At 58.0% G+C, this 18405-nt stretch overlaps 2 protein-coding genes across 2 annotated transcripts; both read left to right on the forward strand.

The window, feature by feature from the left end:
• Nucleotides 1-4188: 4188 nt before the first annotated feature.
• On the forward strand, nt 4189-6832 carry LRG1 (leucine rich alpha-2-glycoprotein 1). The gene is made up of 2 exons (XM_072787738.1): nt 4189-4342; nt 5122-6832. The coding sequence occupies exons 1-2, from the start codon at nt 4290-4292 to the stop codon at nt 6131-6133; spliced, it is 1065 nt and encodes a 354-aa protein (XP_072643839.1). The 5' UTR covers nt 4189-4289; the 3' UTR covers nt 6134-6832.
• Nucleotides 6833-7582: 750 nt separating this feature from the next.
• Nucleotides 7583-15456, forward strand: PLIN5 (perilipin 5). The gene is made up of 8 exons (XM_072787739.1): nt 7583-7706; nt 9146-9221; nt 9733-9928; nt 10672-10751; nt 11120-11300; nt 12675-12874; nt 14120-14239; nt 14437-15456. The coding sequence occupies exons 2-8, from the start codon at nt 9162-9164 to the stop codon at nt 14965-14967; spliced, it is 1368 nt and encodes a 455-aa protein (XP_072643840.1). The 5' UTR covers nt 7583-7706; nt 9146-9161; the 3' UTR covers nt 14968-15456.
• Nucleotides 15457-18405: the final 2949 nt, after the last annotated feature.

An 18405-nucleotide genomic window follows, 5' to 3' on the forward strand; every position in this document is an offset into this window, starting at 1 on the left:
GGGCAGTTGGGAGCGCCCTCTGGGACTCATGGCCACAAGCAGAATTCTGGGGGAACTGGGTGTGGAAATGGGGGAGGGGCTGGCATCTTCATCTGGATGGGCCAGTTTCTGATTCACACTTGAGCAAATATTTATTGTGCTCCTGCTGAATGCCAGGCATGTTTGGGACCAAGATCCCTGTCCTCGTGGAGTTCACAGCCTGGGGTGGGTGAGGTGGGGGGGTGGTGGGGATCGACCCCATACACACAAATTAGGATTTGTGGTTTGTTTGTTTTTTTTTTTAAGATTTTATTTACTTATTCATGAGAGACACAGAAACACAGGCAGAGGAAGAAGCAGGGGTCACGTAGGGGGCCCGACGTGGGACTCGATCCCAGGTATCCAGGATCACACCTTGGGCTGAAGGCGGCGCTAAACCGCTGAGCCACGGGGGCTGCCCTAGGCCTGGATTTGAAGTAGTGACATGCGCAGTGAAAAGGCCAGATAACGAGTTAGGTCAGGGGTGATGGGGTGGGGGAGGAGGTCGTCAAGGAGGACCTCCGGAGGAGGTGACACTTGAGCTGAGAGGTGACATGTGAGAAAGCAGCTGTGGGGAGGTGTGCAGGCAGAGGGAAGAGCCGGTGCAAGGCCTGCAGTGGGGACGTGCTTGGAGGAGGGGCAGGGCGGCCACAGTGGCCCCCAGCAGCGCAGGGAGGGAGGGCTGGGCAGGAGCAGGTGCAGATGAGGAGAGAGAGCAGGGCCAGGGCTCCAGGTAGGCAGGGCCTCACAGGTGAGGAATGTGAAATTGTTTGGTTGTAAAATCCACGTAAATCTACATCAATTCAAATGCACCATTGGTATATTTATTTATTTATTTATTTATTTATTTGTATTTTTATTTTATTTTATTTTTTTTTTGGTACCGTTTCTTAAAGCACACAGCTCAATGGCATGAAGTCCGTTCACACCGCCGGGCACCCACCCCCACCATCCATCCCCAGAACTTTCGCATCTTTCCAAAGTAAAACTCAGTCCCCATTAAACATTAACTCCTCACCTCCACCCCCACCCCAGCCTTACAGATTTTATTTTAAGTGCGACAGGGAACCATCAGAGGGTTTTAAGCAGGGAGCAGGATCTGATTTCACTTTAAGAGATCTCTTCAGCGTTATGCCTTTACGTTCACACTCCTCCCTTCCCGCCCGCGTCCGTGAAGCATCTGCTGTGTGCTGGGCTCTGGGGACCGGACAGTGGACAGGACAGATCCGGTTCCCCCTTGTGCTGGGGGACACTGTTAGTAAACAAAGTGACACAAAGCACCGCGATGACATCCCATGGCTCCTCCTGAACCTGTGTCGTTTCTCCAGCCTTATTGAGAGAGGTTTGATGGACGGCATTGAGTTCCAGGCGCACAACCCAGTGATTTGATGTGTGCACATATTGCACGAGGATTACCACCATTAATGCATCTCCTCCCGTAGGTCCCCGGGTGTGTGAGTGATGAGAATATTGCAGATCTACTCTCTTAGCAATTTTCAAGTATATAATACGGTAATGTTAACTGTAGTCACCACGCTGTATGTGACCCCTCCTGAGTGTATTCATCTTAGAACTGCACATTTGTCCCTCCCTCTCTCTCTAGTAAATAAATAAATTTTTAAAGAAAAAATGGGGTTGCGGGTTGGGGGCGCCTGGGTGGCTCAGTTGGTGAAGTGTGACTTCTTCGGCTCAGGTCATGATCCCAGAGCCCTGGGATGGAGCCCTGCCTCAGGCTCTCTGCTCAGCGAGGAGTCTGCTTCTCCTTCTCCCTCTGCCCCTTGTCCTGCTGGTGCTCTTCCTCTCCCTCTCTCACAAATAAATAAATGTTTTAAATCTAAAAAAAAAAAAAAAAAAAAGAACTGCACGTTTGTACCCTTAGACCAGCATCTCCCCATTTCGTGCACCCTGTAGCCCCTGGCAGCCATCCTGCCATCCTGCTCTCAGTTATGGTTTTTTCTAATTCCACAAATAAATGAGAGTATAGGGTATCTGTCTTTCTTGGCCTGGTTTAATTCACTTAGGGTAATACCCTCAAGATTCAACCACATTGTTGCAAATGGCAGCATTTTCTTCTTTTTTATGCTTGAATATTCCACTGTCTGTGCGTCACATTTTCTTTCTTTTTATTTATTTATTTATTTTTAAGATTTTATTTATTTATTCATGATAGACATAGAGAGAGGGAGAGAGGGAGAGAGAGGCAGAGACACAGGCAGAGAGAGAAGCAGGCTCCACGCAGGGAGCCCGACGTGGGACTCAATCCTGGGACCCCAGGATCGCACCCTGGACCAAAGGCAGGCGCCAAACTGCTGAGCCACCTAGGGATCCCCTCTTTTTTTTTTTTTTTTAAATCACATCTTTTTTGTTGTTGTTGTTTTTGTTTGTTTGTTTGTTTGTTTGTTTAAATCACATCTTCTTTATCCATCCGTCAATAACCCTTAGGATGTTTCTATGTCTTGGCTATTGTGAATAATACTCTGACAAACAAACGAATACATATATCTTTTCAAGTTACCATTTTGTTTTCTTTGGATAAATACCCAGAAGTGGGATTGCTGGGTCATATATCTCTATTTTTAATTTTTTGAGGGCCCTCCCTCCACACTGTCTTCCCCAGAGGCTGCACCAATTTGCTTTCCCCCTGGCAGTGCGCAAGGGTTCCCTTTTCTCCGCAGCCTCGCCAACACTTGTTATTTCTTGTCTTCTTGATTCTGATTATTCTCACAAGTGTGATGTAATAGCTCATTGTGGTTTTGATCTGCATTTTTCTGATGATGAGTGACGTTGAGCACTTTTCATGTACCTATTGGCCATCTAGGTGTCTTCTTTGGAAAACTGTCTATTCAGCTCCTATGCCTACTTTTGTGGGTATGTGTTTTTGCGTGTCCGCCTCTACAGATCTGTTATTCTGTCTGACATGTCCTGCTTTGTCTGTGTATCTGTGTGATCCTACACATTTTCCCCTCTGTGTGGTATCTCTACCTGTGTATTCACGAGGATATCCATCTGTCTTTTTTTTTTTTTAGATTGTATTTATTTATTTGACAGAGAGAGACAGAGAGAGAGAGAGCACAAGGAGGAGGAGAAGCAGAGGGAGAGGGAGAAGCAGACTCCCCACTGAACAAGGAGCCCGATGTGGGGCTGCATCCCAGGACCCTGAGATTATGACCTAAGCCGAAGGCAGACACTTAATCGACTGAGCCACCCAGGCCCCCCTCCATCTGTCTTTCTTTATGCCTGTCACGATCAGCCTGCATGTGTGTCTCTGAACCAGTGTGTCCACAAGACAGAACTCATATTCATTCTTACAGCTCAATAGAGACAAAACTCCAGAGATTGGCCGGGGAGAAGAGACTATGGCCAGACGTGACCAAAGTCCTGGGTGCAGGTAAAGATAACACATCACACCTGAATGTTTTGTGTTTTTTTTTTTTCACCTGAATGTTTAGAATGTGACAAGAATGAAAGCACTGTATAGCCAAACCCGTGAGGTGCAGCCAAAGCAGTTCTCAAAGGGAAATTTGTAGCTTCCAAATGCATTTATTAGGGAATGAGAAGGATCCAAAACAAACAGCACATTAGCTTCAGATGAAGAAAGAAAAAGCAGAAGGGGCCCTTGGAGATTGAGTTCAACTCCACTGATATGGAAACTGAGGCCAAGAAAACTGAAGCCACTTGCCCAAGATCACAAAATAAAGCCATTCCTAGCGGAGCTGGGAGCCAGAGCCAGGTTCAGTACCTCCCAGGCCATTGTTCAAAGATTGTGGAGGCTTTTGGCATTGCTTACTTTTGAAATCTAATTTTTAGAAATTATTTCATTTTTTAAAAAGGCCAACAACATGTCATAAATTCAACACAAATGCTTTTTGTTCTCTTCGTTGAGCTTCCTGGTTGCTCAAATTTAGTGCAAAGAGTATCTCTTGCTTAACGAGCTGTCCTCTAAAAATGGTGCCTTGTGAACCCAACCTCTGATTCCTGGACTGGAGGAAGCGGGGATTCAGCCCCAGAGACTCTTGGGTGCCCACACTCCAAAAGCAGGATTCAGGGAAATGAAAAACTGGGTAGAAGCAGGGAAAGAAGGGGCAGGCAACTCCCTGCTGCCCTCCCACTGCCAGGAAGCAGTTTTGCAATTTTGACGACTCTGTTTCCCCTGCCTGGCTCAGGTCCAGTCACTAACGGGAACAGGATGTGGGTAAGGACTTCCCTGTGGTTGGCGGCCTTGTCCTCGGTCCAAGGGTATAAGGCTACCTCACCGGGCCAAGGGAACACAGATGGAAAAGAGAGAGGCCATTATGTCCCCTTGGAGCCCAGAGCAAAGCCAGAGGTGAGTCTCCCCCACCCCAGGCCAGACAGAGAGGTAGAAGACCCCAGCACTGCCCGACCAACACCCCATCAGAGGCCTGCTGGGCAGACCAGGAAGCGCAGAAGCCCCAGCCCTCCGAGGATTATGGTGCCAACTGCAAACCACTCCATCCCAAGGCCAAAAGCCTGCCCCAGATCTGCACAAAGCAGAATACACTTTTCATGTTTAGAGTTCCTTTCTGAGTCCTGGATTGTTCCAAGCATTTTGGAGCAAGATGGAACAGGCCACAGAAATATAACCTTGCTGGTTCAGGGCCAGACAGAAAGAGACGGACCCCAGAGGGGGAACCTTGGGAAAGTCAGAGAAACCTTCATGGAAAAGGAAGCATTGGAGCTGGGGCTTTGCAGGCTAAGTAGGAGTTCGCTGGCTCTGCCTTCAAAATATGGAGCCAGGGAGATAGAAAATGACCCAGAAAACAAGCTAGAGCAGAAGAAATTAGCAAATGAGACTGCAAATAATTAACAGCCCAATGGAGCTGAGCTGCCAATGAAGAAGGGTAGCAGTTATGGGTCTGACTGAGAAACTCCGTTTTCAGAGTTAGACTGCTCTGGGGAATAGCAGCTACTTCTGGCAGTTGGGGGAGGCATGAGGGGCAGGCCAGGGGAGGAGCAGGAGGTGATGCCCTAGTCGAGGGGAGCAAGGAGGTGGCATGGTCCAAGATGGGGGAAGTGGAGACAAGAAATAGCGGATTCTTGGGATGCTTTCATCGAACTAGGTGTCTCTTCTGTCACTGTCTACAGCCCAGGAGGTCTGAGCTCCCATCTTTCCAAAACACTGCTCCTGCTGCTGTTTTCCGTGGCCTCAGCCCAGGGGGTCACCCCGGACCGTGACACCTGCCTGGTGTTCCCGTCCAGCAACGGCAGCTCCGTCTCCTGCCACCCACCTGCCAAACTCCCTCACCACTTCCCTTCCGACACCGTCCACCTGGTGGTGGAGTTCTTCAACCTCACCCAGCTGCGGCCTGACACCCTCCAGGGCGTCTCTAACCTCCAGGAGTTGCACCTCTCCACCAACCAGCTGGAGAGCCTCTCGCCCAAGCTCTTGCTGCCGGTGCCTCTGCTGAAAGTGCTCGACCTGACCCGCAATGCCCTGACCCAGCTGCCCCCCGGCCTGTTCCGGGTCTCGGCTGCTCTCCACACCCTGGTGCTGAAGGAAAACCGGCTGGAAGTCCTGGAGCCCTCGTGGCTGTGCGGGCTGAAAGCCCTGGGGCATCTGGACCTGTCCGGGAACCACCTCCAGACACTGCCCCCCGGGCTGCTGGCCAACGTCACCGCCCTGCGCATCCTTGACCTCAGTAATAACCAGTTGAAGACTCTGCCCCCGGACCTCCTGAGGGGCCCCCTGCAGTTGGAAAGGCTGCATCTGGAGGGCAACAGGTTGCAAGTGCTTGAAGAGGGGCTCCTGGCACCCCAGCCAGGCCTGCGCTACCTTTTCCTGAGCGACAACAAGTTGGCCGCGGTGGCGGCCGGTGCCTTCCGAGGTCTGCAGCAGCTGGACATGCTTGACCTCTCCAACAACTCGCTCACCAGCGTGCCCAAGGGGCTCTGGACATCCCTGGGGCAGCCCACCCGGGACATGGAGGACGGCTTTGACATCTCTGGTAACCCCTGGATCTGTGATCACAACCTGGACGACCTCTATCGGTGGCTTGTGGCCAATAAAGACAAGATGTTCTCCAGGAACGACACCCGCTGCGCTCGGCCCGAAGCCTTGAAGGGCCAGACGCTCCTAGAAGCAGCCGAGTCACACTGAGGCCTGGGGCTGCGGTGGGGAGACGGGCCTGGCAGGACGCTGCATGCTCCTTGGCAAATCATTCACCTTCAGCTTTCCGGAGCTGCCGGGGCTGGCTTGGCTCACGCTTCCTAAAACACACCGTGGGCTCTCTGGCCTCCTTGTACCCTCTTCCAAGAATCTTTCCCTGGGGGCACCTGGCTGGCTTAGCCGGTAGGGCATGCAACTCTTCATCTCAGGGCCCCACACTGGGCATGGAGCCTACTTAAAAAAAAAAAAAAAAAAAAAAGAATGTCTCCCTATTTTCCAGATCTCCTGGTCTCCAGGCTCCCTCAGCCTGCTCGGCCTCCCGCTGGCCCAGCCCTGGCCACTCTGGGTTGTCTCTATCTGGCTCTGCTCCCCCACTTCAGGGGGCTCTCCAAATGCAGGGACTGGGACTGGGTTCCCTGGTAGCCAGCATCTCTCAGTTTGGAGACGGACCTGAGGGGTTAATAAGTGTGGAATGGGATTGGACTATTGGAATTCACTGTGTTCCCAGCATCTCCCAGGTTCTCTTCTTAGTCCTCCGGATGAAGGAGAAGGCAAGAAGAGGCCTGATCCAGGGTCTGGGGTGTAGGACGTGAGCTTCCAAAGGGATAACAGTTGGGATCTGATGGCCCTCGGCTTCTCCTCCCCCTCCCCCCATCCAGGACTTAACTGGAAATAAAACTCTGACCATTGCCCAGAGTGTCATTTTACCGGTGGATTCCTGCCAGAGCTTGTGTCCTGGGGAAGGTTTAAATTAAACCAGATTGCTTCAGGTCTCCAAACAATTTGTCATGCTGGCCCATGACAACCCAGGGGGATAGCCACCCAGGGCAGGCCTGGGCAGGTTGGGTGGAGCTCAAGGCATGGGCAGAGGCCTGGAGCCTGTGTTCTTCCAACTCGGAACCTTGAGCCACCTGTGGACACAGGGCTGGGCATGCTGGGAGCCAGAGTCCGATTTGGGGGGGAACCCTGGTGTTTGGGGACATGCTCCCTGGAAGAATGGGCATGCCCACGATGGTGGTCATTCCACGATGATGAAAGCCAGGGAGGGGCCTGGAGTCTGGCAGAGCCGGGTTTGAATCAGATCCCTCAGTCTGCTCATCTGCAAAATGGGGATCCAAGGGCATGGGCCAGCCAGAATCCTGGCCGAGTTAAAGGACAGATATTTTAAAACAACAAGAAAGACCTTGAGGACTTGCCCAAGGTCACGCCTCGGCCCGAAGTCGTGGGGGCAGTGATTGTCCTCTACCGTCTCCGCGATGACAGCAGGGTGACAGGTGGTCAGATCCGGCCAACGGGAGTAGCTCAATCCTGGGGCATCCGGCGTCCGCAAGTTACTATGACAACCGCGGAGCGCCCCCGCGAGCCCCGGAGAGGCGCGCGGGTGGGGAGGGTGGGCTTGGAGCCCCGCCCCCGGGGACACGCCTCCGCGCAGCCCCTCCCCATTGGTCAGTACCCGAGGCCCCGCCCCCCCCGGCTGCTATAAGGGGGGCCGGCGGTGGGCGGAGCCTGGAGCCCGAGTCCGGGGTCCGCCGCGGTGCTGGGGGCAGGGGCTGCGCGCGCCCAGGTGAGTGCCCTGCGGAGGGCGTCCGGGAGAGCCCCGTAGGGCTGGGGGCTCCGGATCAGGTGGGCAGGAGGGGATCCAGCGGTGTGAGAGGGGAGGGGGATGACGGGCCGGAGCAGGTGGCCGAGACCCTTGGCCCAGTTGGCTGAAGCTGGGGACCCAGTTGGGCGGGGACCAGGGCTCCGAGGGCGCAGGGTGAGGATGGGGAAAGAACTGCGAGGGAGCGGGGAGTCTCAGCTCGAACTCCCCACCCTGAGTCTGCTTACATGAGTGGCCTTGGAATCGCCACGGCTGCCTCGGTTTCCCTGTCAGGAAGTGCGTTTATTGGGAATCAGCAGCTTCCACTTCCACCCCTGCCGGGAGCTGCTTGTGCAGTTTGTTGGGGAAGGATGAGTTGGGGGCTGGACAGGGGCAGCAGGGACCTCCCCTCCTTTGCAGAAGAGGAAACAGCTCAGAGAGGTGAAGGCATTTGCCCAAAGTCACACAGCAGGTAATGGCAGGATTTGAACCCAGGTCTTTCCATCTCCAGAGTCCATGCTTTGAATCACTACAATATCCCCACCTTGCAGAGCTCTCTAGTGTACACCTACTGTGTACAGAGCCTGTGCATACATTGTCCATGTCCCTCGTGATGCTGGGAGGTAGGTATTATCATCATCCTATTTTTTTTAAGATTTATTTATTTGAAAAAAAAAGATTTATTTATTTGAGAGACAGAGTATGCACAAGCCAGGGAGAGGCAGAGGGAGAGGGAGAGGATCCTCAAGCAGATGCCCCCCTGCGCGCGGAGCACAACCTGAGCTTCCATCTCGAGACCCTGCTGAGATCGGGACCCCTGGGTGGCTCAGCGGTTGAGCATCTGCCTTTGGCTCAGGGCGTGATCCCGGTCTGGGGGTCAAGTCCCACATCAGGCTTCCTGCGAGGAGCCTGCTTCTCCCTCGGCCTGTGTCCCTGCCTTTCTGTCCCTCATGAATAAATAAATAAAATCTTAAAAAAAAGAAAAAAGACCCTGAGGTCATGACCTGAGCCAAACCCAGAGTCAGACACTCAACCGACTGAACCACCCAGCTGCTCCTATCATTACCAAAAACGAGGTCCCGGGGATCCCTGGGTGGCGCAGCGGTTTAGCGCCTGCCTTTGGCCCAGGGCACGATCCTGGAGCCTCGGGATCGAATCCCACGTCGGGCTCCCGGCATGGAGCCTGCTTCTCCCTCTGCCTGTGTCTCTGCCTCTCTCTCTCTCTATGTCTATCATAAATAAATAACATCTTAAAAAAAAAACAAAAAAACCCAACCAAACAAACAAACAAACAAAAAAAAAACAACTGAGGTCCCAAGAGAGAAGAGTACCTGCCCAAGCCCAGCAGGACAGACCCCAAGGCCTAGGTGGGACCCAGGAGGGCTGGTGCGGAGAGGTCCCTCTCACCCTGTCCTGCCCTGCAGGGTGTTTGCAGCAGGCATGTCAGACCACGAGGCTGCTCAGCCCCCCACAACCAGCTTGTGTGAGCAGGACCAGCAGGTGAGGGGCTGCCCCCCAGCAGAGCAGGGGCACAGGGAAGGGGGGCGGGGATATCACTTCTGGGACAGTTTCAGACCAGGTACCCCCGCCCCTTCCTATCCTCGCTGGACCATGGAGGGGGCTCAGAGCTGCACAGTGATGCCCCCGGGCGGGGAGATTCTCCCCCCACCCCCCCACCCCCCGCACACCTCCACCTCTGGGTCTCTGCGGCTACCCGTCCCGTGTCCAGCACCTCGGCGCCCTCCACGGCAGCAGCACAAAGGACAGCAATCACGCCACATTTCTGCATCAGTCCCTGCTCCCCGCACTTCACGCATGTGGGCTCCACGACTCACCCAGCCCTAGAAACCCATTTTACAGATGGGAAGGCCGAAGCCCCAAGTTAAGCTTGCAGTCCCTCAACCCTCCCGCCCGCCCCTCATCCTGGCCCGGGGCAGGGAAGCAGGACAGAGGTGCAGCGGAGCTCCCCACACTCTCGGGGGACCCCTCTGATGCCCCCACCTCCCCGCAGAACGCGGTACAGCGCGTGGTGGCCCTGCCCCTGGTCAGGACCACGTGCACCGCCGTCTTGGATGCTTACAGTGCTGCTAAGGACAGGCACCCGCTGCTGGGCTCTGCCTGCCGCCTGGCCGAGCACTGCGTGTGCGGCCTCACCACCCGGGCCCTGGACCACGCCCAGCCGCTGCTCAGCCACCTGCAGCCCCAGCGTGAGCACCCCCCGACCCCTGGGTCCTGCCCCGCTGCCCCCCCCCATGCTCTGGAGTGCACCTGCTGAGGTGGGAGCCCCGCAGTCCCACCCATGTGGATGCCTTTAGTCCGTGCACCTGCCTGTACCCCATCCACCCGTCTGGTCCTCCCTCATCCCACCAGCACCATCTCCCATTCCCTGCCCCCCCATCCCCCATTCTACCTACACCCCAGCCCCACCATCCCTCTCCGGTTTCATCTCCCGGACCTCCACCCTTAGCTGTTTGTGGAGGTCGTTCCTCATCCAGCGGCCTGGCGAACCTCTGGTTCCTTCCTGTCCACCTCCCTCCCCCATCTGTCTCTCTGTCATTGCCCCCACGGCGACCTGAGCCCCACATCTCCCCAGGCACCTGTGCCAGCTGAGGGCCCCAACCTGACAGAGGGGTGGGGGTGGGGTGGAAAGACCCCTGGCTTCTGGTGGACCGAGGTCCCATCCCAGCCCTGGGCCTCCCCACCTACCCCGCCTCCTTCTCAGCCAGTTTGCGTGACCTTGAGCCTGCCCGCTGGGCCCTCCCAGCCGGCACGGGGCAGGAGTCACCTTGGCGCTGGCAGCAGCCAGGTGGCAGGGCTGAGGCCAGGAGGGCAGGGGGTGTGGGGCCCAGCCTTGTGTCTCCCCCCACACCCTCAGGGACCCCCCCACCCCCCGCGCCTCCCTCCATCCTCCCTGCCTCCCTTGCCCTCACTCCCTGCCTCTCCCCTCCAGTGGCCACAGTGAACAATCTCGCCTGCAGGGGGCTGGACAAGCTGGAGAAGCTGCCTTTTCTCCAGCAACCTTCGGACACGGTAGGGTGGGGACCCCTACGGTGGGAGCCAGAGAGGGGTGGCGGTGGGAGGGAGCAGCGCAGCCTCCTCAGGGACCAGCCCAGGACCTGGGCCCACCACACTGGGGTTGAGTCGGGTTTGGGGCCTACTCAACACTGGCCAAGTTACAATGATCAGCCCCCGCCGAGCTGACCGAGCACTGAAGATGTGGCAGTGGGTGCCCATAATCCCCTCAACAACCCCGGGAGGGAGAACCTCTATTTCCCCTCATTTTACAGAAGGGAAATTGAGGTCCCGCGTCAGGAAGGGCCAGGGACCCCTGACACCCAGCCTTGAGGAGCTGGGTAAGAGAAGGGAGCCAGAACCTGGAGGGGGCCCCCTCCCACCAGGTGGTGACCTCGGCCAAGGACACGGTGGCCAGCGGCGTGACGGGCGTGGTGGGCCTGGCGCGGCAGGGCCGCCGCTGGAGTATAGACCTGAAGCGCTCCATGAGCCACGCCGTGGACGTTGTGCTGGGCAAGTCAGAGGAGCTGGTGGACCACTTCCTGCCCATGACTGAGGACGAGCTGGGTGAGGCTGCCCCCCCCCCACTGCTCCCCAGTCCCTCTGCCCAGCCCGCATGCCCGGAGGTCACGGGCCACATAGCTCCAGCACTTTGCAGGGACTCCAGTGGGTCACAGGGCGGGGAGCCCAGCCCTGACGTCCCATCCACCCCTGCAGCCCCCGACCCGCATCCTCCTAGAAATCAGACCACGCAGACCCGGAGCGGGCACGGGGCTTACGCAGGTGAGGGCCACAGCCTCGAACTGGCGGCCCTCCTGCTTGCAGCGCTGCCTAGGCAGGGCCTAGAGTGCTCTAACTCATCCCGTGCATCTAACAATGAGATCGCGCCCTCCTGATCCCGAGCTGCGGCCTGTCCTCCAGCCTGAAACACTCGAGCTGAAAGGCATCTGCTCTCTCCTGGGGCGCCTGGCCGGCTCAGTCTGTGGGGTGGGCCACTCTTGATCTTGGGGCTGTGAGTTTGAGTCCCGCGTTGGGGGTAGAGATTACTTAAAAAATAAAATCTTATTAAAAAAAAACCCAAACACACCATTCTCCAGCTTTCTACATCTTGCCTGACCCTGGAGACGATCTGACTTCTCAACCCCCCTGCCTTATGGCACTTGGGGGACGCGTCAAGGCACTCCCTCCTCCGCAGAAAGGCTGTGAGGCATTTATGAAACACCTACTGTGTGCCACACACTTGTCAAGTGTATTCCTTTTTTTTCTTTTTTAAGGATTTTATTTAGGGTAGCCTGGGTGGCTCAGTGGTTTAGCACCTCCTTCAGCCCAGGGCTTAATCCTAAGACACAGGATCGAGCCCCATGTCAGGCTCCCTGCATGGAGCCTGCTTCTCCCTCTGCCTGTGTTTCTGCCCCTCTCTCTGTGTCTCTCATAATAAATAAATAAATAAATAAATAAATAAATAAATAAATAAATAATCTTTAAAAAAAAAGATTTTATTTATTTATTCATCGGAGACACAGAGAGGCAGAGACATAGGCAGAGGGAGAGGGAGAAGCAGGCTCCACGCAGGGAGCCCGACGCAGGACTCGAACCCGGGACTCCAGGATCACGCCCTGGGCTGAAGGCAGACCGCTGAGCCCCCGGGGCTGCCCCGCCAAGTGTATTCTTAACAGACCATTTAGTAGAGGGGTCAAGGGTGCCTGGGCTGGAATCCCAGGTCTGCCTCTTGCACATCGTCTCCCTCTGCCTCGGTGTTCTTCACCTGTAAATGGGGCTGATAGCAGTGCCCATGTCGTAGGGTCTGGGGAAGGTTAAACGAATTGATAGCAGTAAAGGAAAACGATAAATTTGGGAGCCCGTGGGCTTGTGAACCCAGAAGGAGGGTGAGCAGATGTGCAGAGGCGACCACGCTGACCTCTCCTCCGTCCCATCCTCCAGCGGCCCTGGCAGCCGAGGCCGAGGGCCCGGAAGTGGGCTCGGTGGAGGAGCAGAGGAGACATCAGGGCTACTTTGTGCGTTTGGGCTCCCTGTCAGCACGGCTCCGCCACCTGGCCTATGAACACTCCCTGGGGAAACTGAGGCAGAAGAAACACCACGCCCAGGACACACTGGCCCAGCTGCAGGAGACGCTGGAGCTGGTGAGAGCCTCTGTCCACCCCCGCCCCGAGACGCAGGCCAGTAGGCATGGATTGAGTGCCAGCTGCGTACCTGGTCCTGAGCTGGTCTGCAGCGGGGAGGCACAGCCGGGCCCCGCTGCCTCCAGCCGCGTGTGTTCAGGGCTGGGGCAGAGCGGGGACATGGGGCTGGGGCAGCTCGAGGGTGGGGGTCAAGACTCAGCCTGGGGAGACAGGAGGGGGTCTCCGGGCGAAGGAGATGTAGGACCTGGAATTTATAGACAGGGTAGCTCAGGAGAGAAAGCACCGCTTCCCCCGCGCACCTGCCACCCATCCCAATCCTCCGCAGCCTGTAGGTTCTAGACTATTCCCTCACTCACTGTCCATCCCTCCCTTTGAACTGCTGAGTTCAGATGCCCCTGACCTGCTCCTCCTGCGTCTCGCCTCCGTCCTTGCAGGGGGGTCAGGTCAAAGCCCGGGAGCAACCCTCCACTCCCCTCTCTCCTCCGCTCTCACGCCCCGCACAGCGGCGGGTGCCGCAGCTCTGCCCACAGCCCCCCTTCCTCTTCCTGCGGCCTGGTCCAGCCGGTCCCCCAGCTCCATCCGGGACCCCGCTCTGCCCTCCCCGCAGCCGCCACCAGAGTGCGCCGATGAGCACCCGAGGCCGCTTACGTCACCGGGCACGCTGTCCTCAAGGTGCATCCACGTTGTAGCAGGTGTCAGGATGTCCCTCCCTTCTAAGGCTGAGTCCTATTTCCGGAGCGCGGATGGACTCCAATTTATTTCTATTTATCTTCTGATGCCTGCCTTGTCCTGGGCACCGAAGAGGGCGCAGTGGCCCCCTCAGGACACTCACAGCGCAGTAGGGGGACCAGGGTCATGATGGAGAACATGCAGGTGCTGTGGAATCTGCCCAGCCAGGAGGGGAGCAGGGAAGACTTCCTGGAGGCAGAGGCATCTACACTGAAACTTAAACTGGAGTGAGCCAGACAGGGGCGTGGGGTGGAGGGAAACCTGTCCCTGGCAGACGGAGCAGCATGGCCAAAGTGAGTCTGAGCTTCAGGGGAACCACGGGGCGCAGGGTCTGGCCAAGAGCAGAGGAGAGACCGGGCTGGTGGGCCAGGCTAGATCAGTAGGCGGGGAAGGCTGCAGGGAAGAAGATGCTCTCTAGATGTTCATCGAGACCAGATCCAGGCTAGAGTGCTGGGCCCCCCACCCCCGAGCCCCCAAATCCTCCAGCTCTAACTACCACTGCCTCCGTCCCCTCAGATCAACCTCATGCAGTGTGGGGCGACCCCCACGGCCCCGGCCCGCCCTGGGAAGGTGCACGAGCTTTGGGAGGACTGGAACCAGCACTCCCCAGAGAACGGCCGCCGCCGCCGCAGCCAGGTAGGGTGGCGGGGAGAGGGTGACCAAGGGGGATGTGGGGGGGTGGGGTGCCTTCTGGATCTGCCCAGGGTTGCCAGGGGCCGGGCTCCAGCTGTCTCAAACCAAGTGCTGAGGCCAGCTGTTGGGAGCATCCATGGGGAAACTGAGGCAGGCAGAGCGCCGGTCTGGGACACTGAGGCCCCTCCCCTCTGCCACAGGCGGAGCTGGAGACGCTGGTGCTGTCCCGCAGCCTGATGAGGGAGCTGCAGGGAACGGTGGACGCGCTGGAGACCAGTGTGCGGGGCCTGCCCCGGGGCGCCCAGGACAAGGTGGCCGAGGTGCGGCGCAGTGTGGACGCCCTGCAGTCCGCCTTCGCCGACGCCCGCTGCTTCGGGGACGTGCCGGCCGCCGCCCTGGCTGAGGGCCGAGGCAGCGTGGCCCGGGCGCACGCCTGCGTGGACGAGCTGCTGGAGCTGGTGCTGCAGGCCGTGCCGCTCCCCTGGCTGGTGGGGCCCTTCGCGCCCATCCTCGTGGAGCGGCCCGCGCCCCCGCCTGACCTGGAGGCCCTGGTGGACGAGGTGGTGGGGGGCCCTGACCCCCGCTGGGCTCACCTGGACTGGCCGGCGCAGCAGAGGGCCTGGGAGGCCCAGCACGGGGACGGGACGGCCCTCCCGGAGGACGTTCCCCAGGAGGAGCCCCCGCCCCCCGGCCGCCCCAAGCACACCCTGATGCCAGAGCTGGACTTCTGACCATGTGGGGCCAGCGGGGCAGCAGAGGCCACGAGGGCCAGTGTCCCGGGATCCCTGCTGCCCCCTCGTGGCCGCGTGTGCGCGCTGACAGCCCACGCGGTGACCTCGCCCGGGGGACAGGGCTGGGGGTGGGGGGAGCTGAATTCAGAATCCCAGACCCGCTTCACTGCTCTCAGACTCTCCCCAGTCCTTCCCGGGACAATGAGGACTGGAATCCAGTTCAGGTCCCACTAGCCCCAGCTGGGTTCAGCTGACTGCGGCCCCCATCCCTGCACCCCAAGAAGCACATCAAAACCCGCAGAAGCACATGTTTTGCCCAGTGGCCTCTGGGGTTTTGAAACGTGAGCACCCCCCACTCCCCCGCCACCTTGTACATCCTGGACTCAGGGTCCCCGAGGATATGCAGCTGTATTAGCCGGACCTGCACATCCACTTGCTTTGCCCTTTGGGGTTCGTGCTCTAGAATAAAGGTGCTTTGTGTTGTCCAAAGGCCTATGGCCTCTGTTCAGGCCTGGGGTGGGTCTTAGCTGCAGGGTGCCGGGTGTGCAGTTGCTCAGGTGTGGGACTGTGTGGCACAAGCCAAGGTTCAAGATTCGAAAGCAGTGAAAATGCCTCTCTGGCCAGCCTGCCAGCCTGTCTGGAGTCCCCCCCACCCTCCACTAGCGCCCTCCCCACCTGGGTTAGGCACGTGGGTGTAGCTTCCTGGGATGGAAGCTGTTCACACTTTAGTATAAATGAATTTCTCGGAAACTGGAGAACAGAATCTGAGGGAAGAAGTAGTCAGATGGAGCAGCCCCTCCCATGCCAACCACCCTGGACCCGCAGGGGCTGATCCTGCTGTGAGTCCTCCAGCTGCACTGGCCAGGATGGGGGCACACAGAGGTAGGGGAAGGGCCACGGGCCAGTCTCTGGGGGGGCCCTCCCGTCCTTTGACTGAATTCTTGGCCGCCGCTCAGACTCCCCTGTGGCCGGGTGGGGTGTTAGGAAAGCACAGTGTAACGTGGTGAGGTCAGGGTGGCCCCTGGCTTCCCTAGGACCTGGCCCAGGGGCAGTGCCGGGAGGCTGAACTACCGCCCCCTAGCAGCTTCCCCTCCCCGCCCCTGCTCAGGGACCGCCGTGGCTCCCACTTGCCCTCAGACCAAACATCCAAACTCCTCGCCGGGGCAGCTGAGAACTTCTGGTCCCTCCAGAGATGCTGCTGGAGTCCCACCGGACTGTGCACACCTCCCCACCTAGGGGCCTTCGCCCCGGCCGTGCCTGCAGTGCCCTCCCACCCCACCACCCATCTCATGGACACATCCCGTCCATCCTCAAGCCCCAGCCCCAATGCCACCTCCTCCAGGAAGCCTTCCCTCACCCCAGCGGTTTCCCTCTGTGCGGCGGCCGTGCTCGGTCCCAGGACGTGCTTGGCGCTCGGGAGCCGCCATTCACTCATTCATTTGTTCGCTCAACACATCCTGTTGGGCACCTGCTGTGTGCCAGGAGGGCAGCGAACCAGGTAAAAACCCTGCCTTCTGGGCCCTGATAGTGCAGCTGAGAGGCGACAAATAGGACAAATACATACATGATTTGCCTTAGTTTTTTTTTTTTAATTTATTTATGATAGTCACACAGAGAGAGAGAGAGAGGCAGAGACACAGGCAGAGGGAGAAACAGGCTCTATGCACCAGGAGCCCGACGCGGGATTCGATCCCAGGTCTCCAGGATCGCGCCCTGGGCCAAAGGCAGGCGCCAAACCGCTGCGCCACCCAGGGATCCCTTGCCTTAGTTTTAATAGATGACAAAGAACATGCAAAGGACAGAGGACGGGAGGCGTGTGAGGGCAGGGAGAGGGGTGTATATTTTTAAATTGGGGGAGCAGGTCTAAGAAGACCTCTTGGAGGAGGTGACATATAAGCGAAGGCCAATGAGGATTCTGGGCAGGTGCAGCCCGTGCAAAGGCCCTGGGGCAGCACCGGGACTGGGTTGTTGGGGGAAGAGCAAGGAGGCCCGTGTGTCTGGAGCAGGGTGAGTTGAGGCGATAGAGGAAGGAGGGGATGACAGGGAGGTGACAGGGGGCCAGGGTCGTGAGGAGGACTCGGTCTCATCCGGGGAGATGGGAGCCCCAAAAGCTGTGGGCAGAGGAGGGTGGGTCCTGATGCTCGTGTTGACGATCACTTTTACCGACTTTGCTGGGCTTCTCCGCCCTCCCTGGGCTGTGGCAGCCCAGTGGGCAGAGGAGGGCACACCCAGTGCCCCCCCCACCACCTTTAGGAAGCATTGGCAGGAAGGACAGGATTGGGGGACATCTGCAGTTTGTTCCCCATGTGTTTGGCAAACACAGCGGAGGCTCCAAGGAGATGACCTAGGGCTCATTGGGCCATGTCCAGACCCCCCTCCTCCCCGCTCGGTGCCCAGGGCCACCCACGGGGTCTGCCCCCCAACCCCCCAGCACGCAGCTGGGATCTCCACCCCAGGAGTGGGCAGGGGACACCTAGCACGGGGACGGCTGGCCTGTGCATCTGCCCACAGACGGCCCACTCTGCAAACGCCCTGGGGCTGGGTTCGAATCCTGTCTCTGCCACTCTCTGGCTCTGTGGCCTCAGGCATGGGATGCCTCCTCCAGGAAGTCGCTCTGGGCTGTCCCCAGCGCACCAGGCCTGCATCTCACTTCCAGGATCCCCTGGCTCTTTAGACACCGTGTTTCCATCTATTTGATCAAGGGAAGTAGTCCCTGCTGGAGAGTGACGCGTCCCCTTCCCACTCAGGAGGGATCCTGCTTCTCCCTTTCTGCCTGGACAAGGCTAAGTTAATGTTGGTTGAGTACCTCTGCTGGGTACCAGGCACTGGGGTGAACAGGTCACATGCTTGACCACGTTTCACACTCAGAACTATCCTGCGAGTTGGCCCATTTGGCCAAACGTTTATTAAATGCAGGGCGTGTGCCAGGAACAGTTCGATTGCAGAAGACAAGCTGGGAACAAAACAGGCCTGAGGGAGGGGAGGGAGGGCACTGTGCGCTGTGGGGAAGGGCCCTCCAGCATGTGCAAAGGTCCTGGGGCAGCACCACACCTGGTGTGTTGGGGCAAAAGCAAGGTGCCCCATGTGTTGCAGAAGAATGCACGAAGGGGAGAGAGCTGCAGGAGGTGAGGACAAAGAGAAAGCGGGACCTCGTGGGCCATAGTGAGGAGCCCGGAAGGTAAATCGAGGCCCAAGGGTGGCAAGTGGCTGAGGCGTCTCAGCAGAACAGAGATCTGAACTGTACTTCCTGGGTGGAAGCAGGAGGCCGTGTGAGCACGCAGGCAGGGCCTTGGGGACGTGGGATGGCCCAAGAACCCTCAGCCTGGTGGGGGTGGGAGCTGTGGGCAGAGGCCGCCTGGTGCTCTTAGCGGGGGAAAGGTGCTGGGCCCAGGGCCCACGCTGGGCCGGGCCGGCTGCACGTGACCGCCCAGGGCCCTC

Source organism: Canis lupus, chromosome 19 (assembly GCF_048164855.1).
Source record: "Canis lupus baileyi chromosome 19, mCanLup2.hap1, whole genome shotgun sequence".
NCBI classification, from domain to species: Eukaryota; Metazoa; Chordata; class Mammalia; order Carnivora; family Canidae; genus Canis; species Canis lupus.

What these genes read in the sequence shown, in the direction of transcription:
- LRG1 (XM_072787738.1), top strand. Translation starts at nt 4,290, where the DNA reads ATGGAAAAGAGAGAGGCCATTATGTCCCCTTGGAGCCCAGAGCAAAGC. An exon ending in AGCCCAGAGCAAAGCCAGAG is followed by an intron (nt 4,343 to 5,121) that starts GTGAGTCTCCCC and finishes CACTGTCTACAG; the next exon opens with CCCAGGAGGTCTGAGCTCCC.
- PLIN5 (XM_072787739.1), top strand. Translation starts at nt 9,162, where the DNA reads ATGTCAGACCACGAGGCTGCTCAGCCCCCCACAACCAGCTTGTGTGAG. An exon ending in CAGCCACCTGCAGCCCCAGC is followed by an intron (nt 9,929 to 10,671) that starts GTGAGCACCCCC and finishes TCTCCCCTCCAG; the next exon opens with TGGCCACAGTGAACAATCTC. An exon ending in TGCAGGAGACGCTGGAGCTG is followed by an intron (nt 12,875 to 14,119) that starts GTGAGAGCCTCT and finishes CCGTCCCCTCAG; the next exon opens with ATCAACCTCATGCAGTGTGG.